The sequence below is a fragment of the Thunnus maccoyii genome, chromosome 21 (assembly GCF_910596095.1).
Source record: "Thunnus maccoyii chromosome 21, fThuMac1.1, whole genome shotgun sequence".
In the NCBI taxonomy this organism is placed as follows: Eukaryota; Metazoa; Chordata; class Actinopteri; order Scombriformes; family Scombridae; genus Thunnus; species Thunnus maccoyii.
The window spans coordinates 12,207,662-12,221,553 of record NC_056553.1 but is presented as its reverse complement, the minus strand read 5'-3'; the positions used below and the strand labels follow the sequence as shown (position 1 = coordinate 12,221,553).

General features: G+C 40.8%; 1 protein-coding gene across 1 annotated transcript in view; it reads left to right on the top strand.

Annotated features, from left to right (window-relative positions):
* Positions 1–947: 947 nt before the first annotated feature.
* Positions 948–13,892, top strand: part of map3k22 (mitogen-activated protein kinase kinase kinase 22) — a 40,594-nt gene continuing 27,649 nt past the window's right edge. The window contains exons 1-2 of the mRNA XM_042399537.1: positions 948–1,360; positions 13,724–13,807. Of these exons, the coding sequence (XP_042255471.1) occupies positions 13,789–13,807 (19 nt within the window). The 5' untranslated portion in view covers positions 948–1,360; positions 13,724–13,788. The remainder of the gene's footprint in view (positions 1,361–13,723; positions 13,808–13,892) is intronic.

The window sequence follows — 13,892 nt, the reverse complement described above, 5'->3', positions numbered from 1 at the left end:
CAAAAATCAAGAAATAAGAATTTTCTTGTAATCATAAACTTGTAAGATCCTGTTGCCCATGAGGCCAAAGCAATCACTCTTGTGCACAACTGCAAGTTAATCAGACCTTGAAGTTCTTCCACATGTTTTTTTTTCATATAATGATGCCTTCACAATATCATATCAGAGGCAGAACTTTATTTATTACTCTATTTTTTCCTTTTTTTTATCAGCATATACAGTACTGTGCAAAGGCTTTAGGCACTTTAGATGTTTAGATTCTTATCCATCATGCAATGTCAACTGGGAGGCGTTTGATCAGTCCCAAATTTATTCTGCAGCATAACAACGACCCCAAACATACAGCCAGAGCCATAAAGAAATATCTTCACTAATAATAAGAACAAGAAGTCCTGCAGCAGATGGTTTGGCCCCCATAGAGCCCTGATCTCAACATCACGGAGTCAGTCTGGGATTACATGAAGAGACAGAAACAACTTAGACGCCTAAACTCACAGAAGAACTGTGGCAACTTCTCCAAGATGCAGGAACAACTGACCTGCCAAGTACCTGAAAAACTGTGTGCAGGTGTACGAGCAGTGCTGTTTTATAGACAAAGCGTGGTCACATCAAATATTGATTTCATTTAGGTTTCTTCTGTTTACTCAACTTTGCATGACGTTAATAAGCCTAATAAATAAAAACTATTAATGGAATTACTTTTGAAAGCATCCTTACTTTACTTTCAGTGCCTCAAACTTTTGCACAGGAGTGTAAAATGAAAGGATCTGCTGTGATATTCAAGTCTCCTAAGTGAAATAGAATAGAATAAAATAGAATAGAGTCTCTTGGATCAGGTGTTGTATTTGCTCCAGGTGTCCACGGGGAGGCGCTACACGCTACAGTTTGGCGCCGCTGCCTTGGAAACGCACCACCGGAGCGCGCGTCACCACTTCCTGGAGCTCACGTTGTTGCTGACATCAGAGGCGCAGCTCCGGGGGAAACTCAGCTCCTCTCTGTAGTGTGTGTGGAGACAAGCTAAGCGCAGGGTGGAAAAAACTTTACTCTTGAAACATTAGCCGATGCAGTTTATTCCTGTCTGCAAACACGTCCGTCAGCTCTGGATTATGCACCTGGAAGGAGAGAAGATCTTTCTGCCTGAATAGAGCCTGTATTTCTAATTTCTGCTCTTCAGCACAGAGCGCAGTTTCCGGATATCAAGCCCCACTGTTTTGGATAGATTTGCTCTGCATCAGTTGGGATTTTTTCCCCCTCTCTCTTTCTTTCTGTCGTTTATCTGTGATAACTTACACTCCTTTATCAATTTACCTTCATAAATCCTGCAGCCACAACTAGAACATGGAGACACATAGATAACAAGGTAAGAGTCCAGCCTGGATTATTTTTCCAGTTTCTAATATCACTGCTTTTATACAATTTCCTGTTATAACAAATGCAATGCCAGGACATTAAAACAGACTTGCAGCCTTATTAATTTGGTCATGTACAGTTGAAATTGCTTTTTTCTTTTTTTTTTAATAAGACATAAGCATGTGCAGTATGGTTGCTGGTGGCGTGAACAAGCCATCTTGCATGTGTGAACTGTGTAAACTTGAACAACCCCAAATTATTTCAGTGTAAGAGTTACTTCAGGGAATTTGAATTTGGACCAGTAAAGGCCTCATTTTTGCAGCAAGAAGGTATGATTTGTGGATATATTCATGTTTTATTACCAGAATAAAGATTTGCATTTGACTATTGGTGGTTACTTTGAGAGCTAAAGTCCTTTGTTGATGTTGTACACGTTTTTAATGACGGTTTGTGCTTTATTTATCATCAGTGAAGCATAATTGCACGTCTTGAGGTGCGAGTGATTTCTGGAAAGTCACTGTCATCCTGTGCCTGTGGACTCGTTCAGTCTGTTTCCTTTTTTTCTTTTGCTGTTAGTCTTCCAGACCTCTGTGATTCTGTGGTCAGTTTAACTGCTGTTTTCACTGGAAGAAGGAATCCTCTTCAAATCCTTTGCATGTTTTCTTTTTCTTTTTTTGCCTCAAAATTTGTCTCCCTGGTTTTCTTAAATCTCCAATAGGTGTTCTATTGGGTTGAGATCTGTTGACTGCAAAGGCCATAGCATATGATCATTTTCATACTCATCAAACCATTCAGTGACCCCTCGTGCCCTATGGATGGGGGCATTGCCATCTTGGAAGAGACCACTCCCATTAGGATAGGAATGTTTCATCATAGGCTTAAGGTGATCACTCAGAACAACTTTGTATTGATTTGCAGTGACCCTTCCCTCTAAGGAGACAAGTGGATCCAAACCATGCCAGCAAAATTCCCCCCACAGCATAACAGAGCCACCAGATCCCCTCACTGTTGGGGTCAAGTATTCAGGCCTGTACCGTTCTCTTGGTGAATGCCACACAAACACTCGCCCACTTGTCAAGAATATGGTGGTGATGACTCATATGACCCTATCACTTTTTTCCACATCTCTGTAGACCAGCGCCTATGGTTTTGCACCACTGAACTCTCAAATGTGCTTCATCTTCATAATGAGGGGTTTATGCACTGCAACCCTACTATAATATCCCTCTCTATGTAATTGTCGACGGACTGTTCTTGCTGACACAGTCCGATCATGTCCTGCGTTGACAATCTCAGTCACCTGAGGAAGAGTTGCTCTTCTGTTTTTCCTTACATAATCACACTAATGCACGAGCTTCACGGTCATCAAATGCATGCTGTCGACCACAATTTCCGACCCTGTTTACTGATGTCTTTCTCATAGATCTAAATGCAGACGTCACTTTAGTCACTGTTCCTGTTGAAGCACTGGCCAGTTGAGCAGTCTTTGTGATTGAAGCTCCTGCCATCCGTGCCCCAACAATGAACCCTCTTTCAAAGTGACTTAGATCTTTTCCTGTTGCCATCTTGATACAAAATCAGAATCAACTGGGCCTGCTCAGCATTTTTATATATGCCACAGAGCATGATTGGATATTAATTGCTTAATTGTACCATGTCGTGCACCTGTGTAGAACTATCTGCATTTGTTATGTTTCTACACTCATTTATTCAGGTTTTTCCTTTAATTTGTCACCTGTCTGTATATCCCTGAAATGGCAGACCTCTGAGACAATCCACCAAATCAGATTTTAATGAGGCCATTGTGTTTGGTTCATCAAATCAAATCAACTAGAACTGCACTCTCAGAGCAGAGGCCTGAGTAGCAACTGACGGATGGGTTTATCAGCACATTGGCGAGCCCTGAGGGGGTCAGAAATAGCCTTAAAGTGAGAGTCAAACTGTCAAATGGAAACCGCCCACAGATATGCTTGGTGTGCCCCAAGCAAAACAATCCATTTGGTTGATAACGGGACTGAATCCCACAGTAAACGCCAGCCAGAGACAGAAGCGATGGGTTAATAATTGTGTCTTAATGGGACTTATGAGGAAACAGGTTTGAAACTGTTTATCGCTCCTGTCACATCCTAAGCTTTCAGTTTTATAGGTCAAATTGGTACAAGGTGGATATTGTTTGTAGCCTGCTGAAGGAGAGTTTCAAGGTTCTGAAAAAGTTTTGATTGATCGTAGACATTTGTGGCCTGTGTTCATCTATTAACTTCTCTTAACATACTTCTGTTCAGAGCTGGCTTCTTCGCAAGTAAATAGTGTCTACAGCATAGGGAACGCAACCTCTTCATCCTCACGCTCTCTGCTCAGCGAGAAGTGTTAAGTCATGCAATCATATGCTGAATTCTCAGAAGTAGGACCATACGCCAGATGCCCACTGCCTGAGGGCTGAGGGGTCAAAGGTTACCCTGACTCATATAGGCAGACTGATTATTTTCCCACAAGAGCTCTGTTTTTGAGGTTGCCTAACTACACCAGACAACAAAACATGTTTGTCATTAGGTGTTCAACTGGTCTGACACAGAATAATCATCACATACTGTAAATATTCTGTAGAATTTTAGACAGCAGAGATGTTGTGCTCAATGGTGGTTTGTATGTCTTCCATACATTTTGTCATTTATTGAAACATGAATGGATAAATACTTGCTTTGCATATGCAATCAAATGACACTATATGATCCTCCAAATTGAGTTTAAAGTGTTCTGATTTAGAGTTCATCTGGGATAAATTAGTTTCACTGAAGCCAAAACCTGTTAAAACCAAGCTATTAAATCTACGGAAGTTTCTGTACAAATATAAGCGCACAGTGTTGAGGTATAGAGTCAAAGACAGGTACAAAAGTTTTCTAAAGTATTGAAAGTTTGCAGCACAGCAGGCTTCCTCACTGGGACATAAATTAAGGTGTTTGAGACTAAGCAAAACTCTTTGACTCCTGCCTGTCAGGAACTGGACAAAAAAGGTTTTGGTGAGGTTACTGAGAAGCCAGGGTAATAGAACTTCAGAGGTCCTCTTCAGAAGTTGAAAAAAATAGCAGCCAAAAAAATGAACTCCTTGGCCTGATTGGCAAGCACTGAATGTAGTTAAAACCAAACACCAGCCACCTATATTATACCATTCCTACAGCAATCAGGATCTGAAAGATATGTGAAGACCGAGAGAACAATGGGCAGAGACAAGTAAACCTTGAAGAATGTGTTAAATGCATGTACGCCTTGAAGAAAACCTTGGCAAAGATTCACCTTTCAGTTCAACAAAGTCAAAGGAAACACTGGAGATGATTCAGGACAAGTTTGAATGTCCTAGTCGAAACCAGATTTGATCATGAAAAATCTGTCAATTGACCAGGTAATCAAAGTTTTCAAACACTCCAAACAGAGTGACCTAATGTGCAAGGAATAATGATTGACACTGCACAAATACAGGTGTGTGTAAAGCTGGTTGCGGCACGCCCAAGATGACATAAAGCAGTAACTGCTGACAGTGCTGCTTCTGTATAGTGCTGAATTAGGGGTCTGGTTACATATGTAAAATTTCAGTTCTTTATTTTCAGGAAATTTGCAAAAACTTGTTATTCCTTTCTCATAATGAAGTTTTTTGTGAAGACTAAAGGCAGAAAATACAGCCTTGATCAATTTTAAATCAAGCCAACAGCAGAACAAAATGTGGAAAAGTCAAAGGGTCTGAATGCTTTCTGAAGCCAGTCTGAGTCGCCTTTCGTTATCTGTAAGAGTTCAGTAAGGTCCAGCCCCCTCCTCTCCACAAACCAAGAGGAAGTTGTCTTGATTGAGCTTTGTCTGCACGGCTTGTCTGACCGTAAGGACAATGCCATCAGTGGCAGCAGAGCCTGAGTCTGCAAGGACAGCCGGAAACACACTTCCAGACTGGACTCGTACAATAACACTGAGGACAAGTTTGTGTACAAAGTTACCGTAAATGGTCAGACGCCATTGCTTTTGATGTCTGGTGGTGCGCATGTATTCAAATATGAATACATAAATAAAGGCCAGATTGTGGTTTGTTGCAGAGATGTTAAATGAAATCAACAGGGGGGACTCTTGAAATTAAATCATGAAATTGCTTTTGGATTTTTCATTGTCACACTCATTCAGCCTCTCGAGTATCAAAAGCCCAGGACCGAGACACTCTTCATGGATAAACTGCTTGGTGGCAAAACAGAAATACTTTCTTGCCTCTTTCTGAACCACAGCTGTTTGACATTCTGTCTCGTGAAATGGGTTTAAGTCTATGAGCTGTCTCTGCATGGCTGCATTTGGGTGGAGAAACACAATGAATGAATGTGCTTGTAATAGCATGTCACCGCATAATGGAAAAGACAGCTTGCTCTACAGATTGTACTTTGATTCCTCTCGGGAGTGACAGTATGGTTCTCGTGATCCGGGGAGTGGATATATTGTGGATGGCAGGAGAATCACTTTTTCTATTTGGCTATTTTTAGCTAGTGTTGTGTGGTTGATCATAATGGTAGATAGATCTACTTATCTCTGAGCTAATAGAGCCATCACGTTCACTGAGGAGAATCCTTTTACACTGGATTGGCATCAGTGGATTGAGTTGTATGTCCAGCTACACCATTCATATGACTCCTTTTTGTCCTGATTATACCAACTACTTTCTCCTATTGTGTCCTTGGAATTTTATTGGATAAAAACTGTGCTGATAATATATACTAATTATACAGTATATTGAATATATTTGGGTTGTTGGTCGGACAAAACCAGCAATTTAAAGGTTTCTCATTAGGCTCTTGGAAATTGGAGATGAGTATTTTCTCCCATTCTATAGACTAAATTTCAAAAGGGGTGAATATCTTTTGAAATGTTTTGATGCTAGCACTGGTACAGTATCCGACTTACCTTGTTTCATTTAATAAAAAGAAGCCAAACATCTCTAATGTTAAATCTTGTACAAATACAAACAGCCGTCGAAGTAGTTTGCCTGAATAAAATACTGCCTAATATTGAGAAAACTGAATTAAATCAGAAATAGGCTGATCAAAGAATTGGATAAAGTTTGTTCAGACATTCAACTAGAGCTGAAAAAATTTGACAAATAGTTGTTTAACACCTTAAGTCACTATTTAATCAAAAATAGCAAGGATTTACTGGTTCCAGCTTCTCAAATGTGAATGTTTTCTATATTTTAGTCTCTATGATATTAAAGTAGACAAAAAACAAGCTGTTGGAAAATGTCTACTTGAGCTTTTGGAAAGTTTTTACTATTTTCTGACATTTTATGCACAAAATGATCAATCAATATCAAGAATAATCTTTATTTACAGTCCTACAGTTAACACTCACTTTCAGTACTTGACAGTTTTTGATACTCAGTGCTACAGACACTCTTTTGTCAGTGCCAAAAAAGTTTTATGTTACCCTAATGTTAATAAAAAATAATTGACAGATTAATCAATAATGACAATGATTGTTAGTTGCTCCCCTTTGTGTTCCCTTGAGAAATTGGCACTCCAATATCAGTCTTTTAATTGAGCATGCATTTACAGTTGAAACTGCGAACTGAAGCCACAAAGGTGTAATTAATGGCTTTAAATCAAAAGGGAAATTCTGTTATTTGAAACAAAGCATAGATTTAGTGCCAGATTACAGGAAGAATTCTCCTGTTATGTTGTAGGAAGGTGTTGTTAAACCTTGTGTTCCATTGAAGAGCTTGGATCTCTTCTCAGCAATAACTCCTGCGAGACAAAGCAAAGGGGAGAGCCAAGATTATGATAGATGAGTGCCGAGGCCCCACGTGGAGTGACGCCTGCCTGACGTCCTTGAGTGTGTCCCTGCATAGACCACCAGCAGCAGACCCAGTACGGAGGAGGACATACAGTATTGTCTTACTTCCCAGAATCAGCCAGCATAACACTTGTGACTCATGCAGGGTGGCCACAGCACAGTCTTGGCAGGCGTTCAGCGGACAGGACACCCCCGCCACTGACCTTTTTAAAAAGCGTAAGTCACCTAAGTAGCCGTGCCTCACTAATCACCCTTCACTTCCTGCCCATGTTGCAATTCAGACAGCCTACCGGGTATTGTGACCAGCTCACCGTCTCCTTAAATGATTCCAGGCCTGTGATGCATTATTAGTGATCAACAGTGCAGATTTATGCTGTTTATTTTGGATACAGCCTACCAGAGCTTGCATTGCTGTCATCACTGCTGTTGAATTTGGTTAGACGCAGTGTGTTGACATTAAGCCGCTGTTCAACCTCTTCTCAAAAAAACCAACCCGGACCCTTCTTTGTCTAGAACTAAAGGGCTATTTCTAAGTTACCTTTTTTAGCTAAGGTCTTAGAAAAAGTGGTTACTAAGCAGCTTACAGCTTACATCGGTTGTATTCAACAGAAACAGCTCTTAGTCTTAAATAATCTGTTAATGCAGGGTGATACAGGAGAATGTTTTGTATTGGTACTGTTAGAGCTCAGTGCTGGTTTTGATACTGTAGACCACCATATATTGATTGAGAGGCTCAGGCAGTGGGTAGGTATCTCTGAATCAGCTTTGGATTGGTTCTCCTTGTACCTGTGACAGGACCTTCTCTGTCACAGTTCATAATTATGCCTCATCAACTGAGTTTTTGTTTTGTGGTGTTCCCCAAGGTTCTGATCTGGGCCTGTTGCTGTTTGCATTATACTTGCTTCCACTTGGGCAGTAATTTTAAAGGTATCTCCTTCCATATTTATGTGGACGATATTCAATTATACATTTCGTTTAAGCCTCGAAATGTTTCAAAATGGTCTGTTCTGCTGAACTGCTTCAACTCTATAAAATATTGGATGGCAGATAATTTTCTATTGCGAAACACTGATAAAACAGAAGTTCTCATTTCTGCCTCTGATGACGTCTCAAAAGTGATGGAAATTCTTTGCTCTTAATCTTCTATTAAACCCACCCTCCGTTATTTGGGCATTTCTATGTGCCAGGCTTCAAGTCTTGACCAGCATGTAAATTGTTTGGTTTTCGCCTGTTTCTACCAGCTGACAAACATTGCTAAACTCAGTATGTCCATAACTGCAATGGAGATGATTAAACATGCGTTCATTTCCTCCCATCTTGATTATTGCAATTCTCTTTTCACCTGTCTTAGCAAGATATCCCTGAACTGCTTACAAGTGGTCCAAAATGCTGCTGCCAAGCTCCTGATCAAGTACCCCAAAAGGTGTCAAGTAACACCAATCCTGATGTCTGTACACTGGTTTCCCATCAAATTCAGAATACAGTTCAAGATCCTTGTAATCACATTCAGAGCCTTGCATGATCAGGCACCTGCCTACATTAAATAACTACTGCAGCCATATAATACCAGTAGGAATCTTAGTTCCTCGGATCAGGGTTTGTCGGTTGTCCTTCGCTCCAGGCTCAAGACAAAAGGCTTTGCTTTTGAGATTGTAGCTCCTAAACTTTGGAAGTCTCTCACATTGGACTTAAGATCTGTGGATACTGTGGACACCTTTAAAAAGCAGCTCAAGACCCATTTGTTATACTTGCTTTTGTTTAATTTGTTTTGTTTATTTCTGTTTTTGTTTCTGTGTTTTTAGCTGGATGTCTTAATTTAATGTTTGTTGCCTCTTGTTTGCTTTTTTTAATTTGCTTTTTGTTAGTTTTTATTATGAAGTACTTTATGACATCTGCTCTGGAAAGATGCTATATAAATAAACATTGTCATTATTATTATTATCATTGAGCTATATTGTTAAGTCAGCAGCACATGAATTCTAGTTATTAAAAGGACCATTTCCTACAGAGCAATTGCACTTAACGTCACAGCTAACTTTTTCACAATGTGTGTTTTCAAAATGCGTGTTCCAGACATCCATTGGTTCCCATTCATTTCTGTACAATATGAAGACAGCAGACTCATGAAACTTGTTCATGTCGAAACTTGATTACACAAGATGTGTAATCAAGTTTCTCCTACTTCACTGTGAAGTCCATACTGGGGCTTTTCACGCTGCACAGCCCAGACTTTAGACCCTCAACTTTAGCCTAGGGCTTGCTGGCCCTCCACTTCGGAGCAGGGTAAGCCCCGAGTTTGCGGGGTTATCCCCTGAAAATTGACTAAACACGGGGCTAAAAGATGCCAGTGTGAAACTGGGCTAAAGTAAACAGTGGAGTAGTCATGTGTCATTCTGCACTGTAAACATCAGTCATTTGTTTCAACAGACATTTAACCCAGAGCTAGTAGAAGTACAGTGTGCATCGTATAGCCCGGGGCTTAGGTTAACCCTGGGTTAACAATGTTTGTATGAAAAGGGGTTAAATATGCAGCAAAAAACAAACACTTCTCAGTGTATGTGCACTGGAGGCTTCAGGTTTCCAGGTTTCCAAGTTCAGTACTGGACCATGATTGGCTCCAAGCTAGTTGTGATGTCACAGATCATCAGCTCATAAGTACATGCCTTAAACTCTGATTTTCGGTGAGCACAGAGAAACTTTCCATTGATGAATATAAAAGCAGCTTTCTAGTGTCAAAGTTTGCATGTACTGTACACCATTCTGCACAGTGAGGTTCAAACATCTAAGTAAAAGAACAAGAAGCAAAACACATCTTTGAGGGGGGGGGGACTTTAAGGTGATACTTTAAACTTCCAAACACAGTATTATAGTTCTGTAAACTTGCTGCCAGACATGCAGTTTAAACTACCATGCCACTGATGTCCATGAATATGCAGGTTTTCCAATAAGGGGAGATGCTTTTCAAATCAAGTCAGTCTCACAAGTGGTTCAAATGAAAATCAACATTCTTATCGCCTAAGTGAAGCACAGTACTGATTATGTGCATGTCTTCCATCATCATAGTGCTTTGACCTCAGTGCATCATGTCCTCGATCAAACTTTCACAGCTGTCTTGTCTCACAGCTGTCTTGTCCTCTCCACCTACTCAACTCTTTGGTTCTCTTTATGGATTATCTATTTTGGCATTTGATGACTGTTGCACACAAGCTGTGTTGTGTGCAAAATGGAAAACCAGTGAGCTTGTTGCAAAGTTTAGAAGTTGACCTCTGAAATGGCGCTTTCTTTGGGACTCCACAAGAGTGATGTCAGAGATGAGGTCATACTCAGGCCACCAGGCAGCTGGAGAGCAGACCCTCCACTTCTCTAGTCTGAAGAGGGGGAGTTTCCCTCGGAGACTTACAGCCAACACCGCACTGTTTACTTGTTTTAGAGAGTGATGTAACAGTTGAGGCAAGTTGAAACAAGTTAGTGCATATGTGTATATACATATACATGCTTGTCTGCATAGTTTTGGCTCTGATTTCTGTTCAATCATTCCAATAAAAATGAAATTGCAGTGCGTGGTTTGAGTGTGGCTCTGCTTTGTCTGGCCCTCGCCTGAAATCCCATCCTCTGCTGTCCTCTTTTTAATTAACTTCCTCTGTCATTTCTGCACAGTCCTCATACTGTGACAAAGGAGAGGCCTCTGCCAGTGAAACATTGGCCCGACTGCTGATGTTATCCATATCAGACAGTGAAGTGCATCACAGCGTTGAAGCACTTCTGGATGTGTTGAAGCCATGGTGTAGGTTTGTCTCGCGATTCAGCTCAGAAGATGATTGAGTGGAGAGACAGCCTTTTCTTGGAGGATGTGTGGCTGCAGAGCAACAAGAGCGAGTGGCGATTAGCATTTGATCTTCAACAAGAGGGGCTGTCACATTGCCTGCCTGCCAAGAAGTGTGTGGAGAATTGGGCTGGCGATCAGTGGGCACCACTAGCCTGGCATCATGCTGGGCAGAGGGGCGAAACAGATGGGCCATCTGGTGACTTGCTGGCACAAGACGGGGGCTGTTCTGTTCCCGTGCGGACGTGTGTTTGTGTGTGTGTAGCATCAACAGACCGGGCGACGTGGTATTGGGGGACCACCTGTCTTGTGGCTGTTCTTCATCTCTCTCATGTGTGGTCAGCAGCACCATACTAGCACAGCCTGATGTAGAGCTTTGCTGTGACAATTCACATCTCCTTCCCTCTGCAATTCACTCAGCGCTTTCTTAAATCAAAGGTGTATCAGCTGTAAAAAAGCCACAGTATCTGCCACACTGTCCTGTAGTTCTTTATTATCTCTTCCTAATATAAGTTTGCCCACATATACTGTGACATATTTAGAACATCCTGTTCCCAGAAGGTGGTCACCCTTGAAACATTTGTGCCCGGACTGCATATTTGTGCTTTGAAGTTTCAGCTTTCCAATGCTTCAGCTCTTGTGATTTGTGCCACTGACTGTATGTTCCCATGTTCAAATTCTGTTGGCACCCTGTAAATCTGCCCTTCAGGCTGTAAATTGCTCTACTGGCCGTCTTTATTGCTTTTATGAAAAGTTTTCAGGCTGACACAAAGAGAAAGTCTTTGTGTTTCTGCAGATAGGCTGCAACATTTGTCTGTGCTGAATGTTTGGGGTAAAAGACACATACTGTACACAGTGGCGAGGCTTTAAAAAACACATAGAACATGCACGCTGGAGAAAACAAAAAATAAATGAAGCTTAAAGGAAAAAAAAGACAAACCATCCAGGGAGTGTTGCCATTAATCTCTCTGGAGGCTCCTTAGTCTTTTTCCAGAGAGTTTGTGTTGGAATTTGTCGGTGCTCTTACTCCCACAAACTGAATCTGACTGAAAACTGAAAGTTTATCTGCCCTAACTCCTTAATTAATACAACATATCTATTATCTTTTCTGTTACATATTTGTAATAGAAATGCATGTTTTCCCCTTTATATAATATATTTTTCTATATGTTTACCCTGCAATCTTCAAATAGATGCGTGTCCCAGTTATTAACTTTGGTTTGTTATATTGATACTCACTCCCATTGTAACTGAGCTGCCTTTAATTTGGACTATCAATCACATCTAGAAGTATATTTCCTCAAAAACGAATAATAGAAAATGGTCACAGCACTAGAACTGAGACATTTTAGTCAAACTGCAGTGTTGATAACAAATGTTGGTCCTATCAATGGTGCTGAAACACTGACAGTGTGAGACTGTAGCCACTGACAACAGTAGCTGGGATTCTGTTTTGTCTGTGTGCTGCAACAAGCAGCCATTAGCAGCTAGTGCTCAGATCACTCAGCCATGACAACCTGTTACCCGTCTTTAATAAAAGGCAAAACTATACAAGAGGGCTATATTTTTATTAAAATATTCTCACTTTTCTTTTACTGATCAGGATTTCTTTTTTGCAGTTGATTTTTGGTTTCAATTTATTTTTATTCACTTCTAAATTATTATCATTATTTTTTTGTTTGATTCTTGGGAGGTGTGTCCAATTATGACATATTTCCAAAGTAATTGGTGCTTATTTCCATGTGTGCAGTGACATTTTGCAGGTCTTAAATTTAAATGTATGTACCACCTTTCTGAGGGGTTTCTGAAACCTTCAGCTTCCCTCTAGTTTACCTGACATGCCTCAGTGATTGATGCTGTGTTGGGGACCACACCAGCTTGTAACCAACACACACATTTTAATACCACAACATACTGTACTGCAGCTGCTTCACTAGTTCCTGTTCCCCTTTTTTTAAATCTGTATTCAAAGAAAGAAAAATGTTTCCCACAGTGTGCATGTGAGAAAGAGAACCATCCACAAGTAGCCTATTACAGGATGTGACCATCATCTGTAAGATAAATTTCATTGACCTGCAGTATGAAATGAGAGTTTAGTTTATATAAACAACCTAAGATGGATTTTGGGAAGTGTTACTCTGCAAAACAGCTGCTTTTCCTCCTCTTCATTTGTTATCATAACTGTCACCTCTCCTTTTCTGCACTGCACTCAATAACTTAGGGCATGAAGAAGCCTCTAGCTTTTTCTTCAAAGTGCTCATGGTCTTTACCTGAGGCAGCCGGTTGGGCAAACACCCACGCCTGCTTCGTTGCTACACTGTGGGAGGGCATGAGGCTCCTCCATCATCAAACACTGAGGAATTCCTCCACAGCTGCTGGCTTGTGGTTCTCGGAATGGCAATAAAGAGACTTAAGGGCATTCACAGGAATTAGATGAACTGAGTTACCAGCATTAAATGCACCACTTGGCTGTCGTGTTGTTATTTGTCTGCCAGGAGTTTTTAAAAAAGGATATGTCAATCTCAAGAGACCATTCCTGGTTAAATAAAGATTAAATGAATAACAGAAACGGCGATACCAATGTTGGGGGGAAAAAAGCTTTGTGTTGAAACTACCACCTGCGTCCTGTTTTGCCATAGTTTTTGTGCAATCAGAGAAATATTATGTGTATCACGCTGAAGGAAAATGGCACAGCTCTTGGATGTTGAAACTGGATTGTTTTTACTTTTTTGTTTGCAGGGTGAAGTCTTCGCTTGCAGAGAGAAGTTGAGCTCTGTGCTCGAGTTCAACAGGGCCACTTCCTGATGATGACAGTAAACATGGGTGAGTAGTATTCGAAAGCAGTTTGCTGCGCAGTACATACATACAGAAACCGTGCACGATCACTGGGAACCACACATACACACAC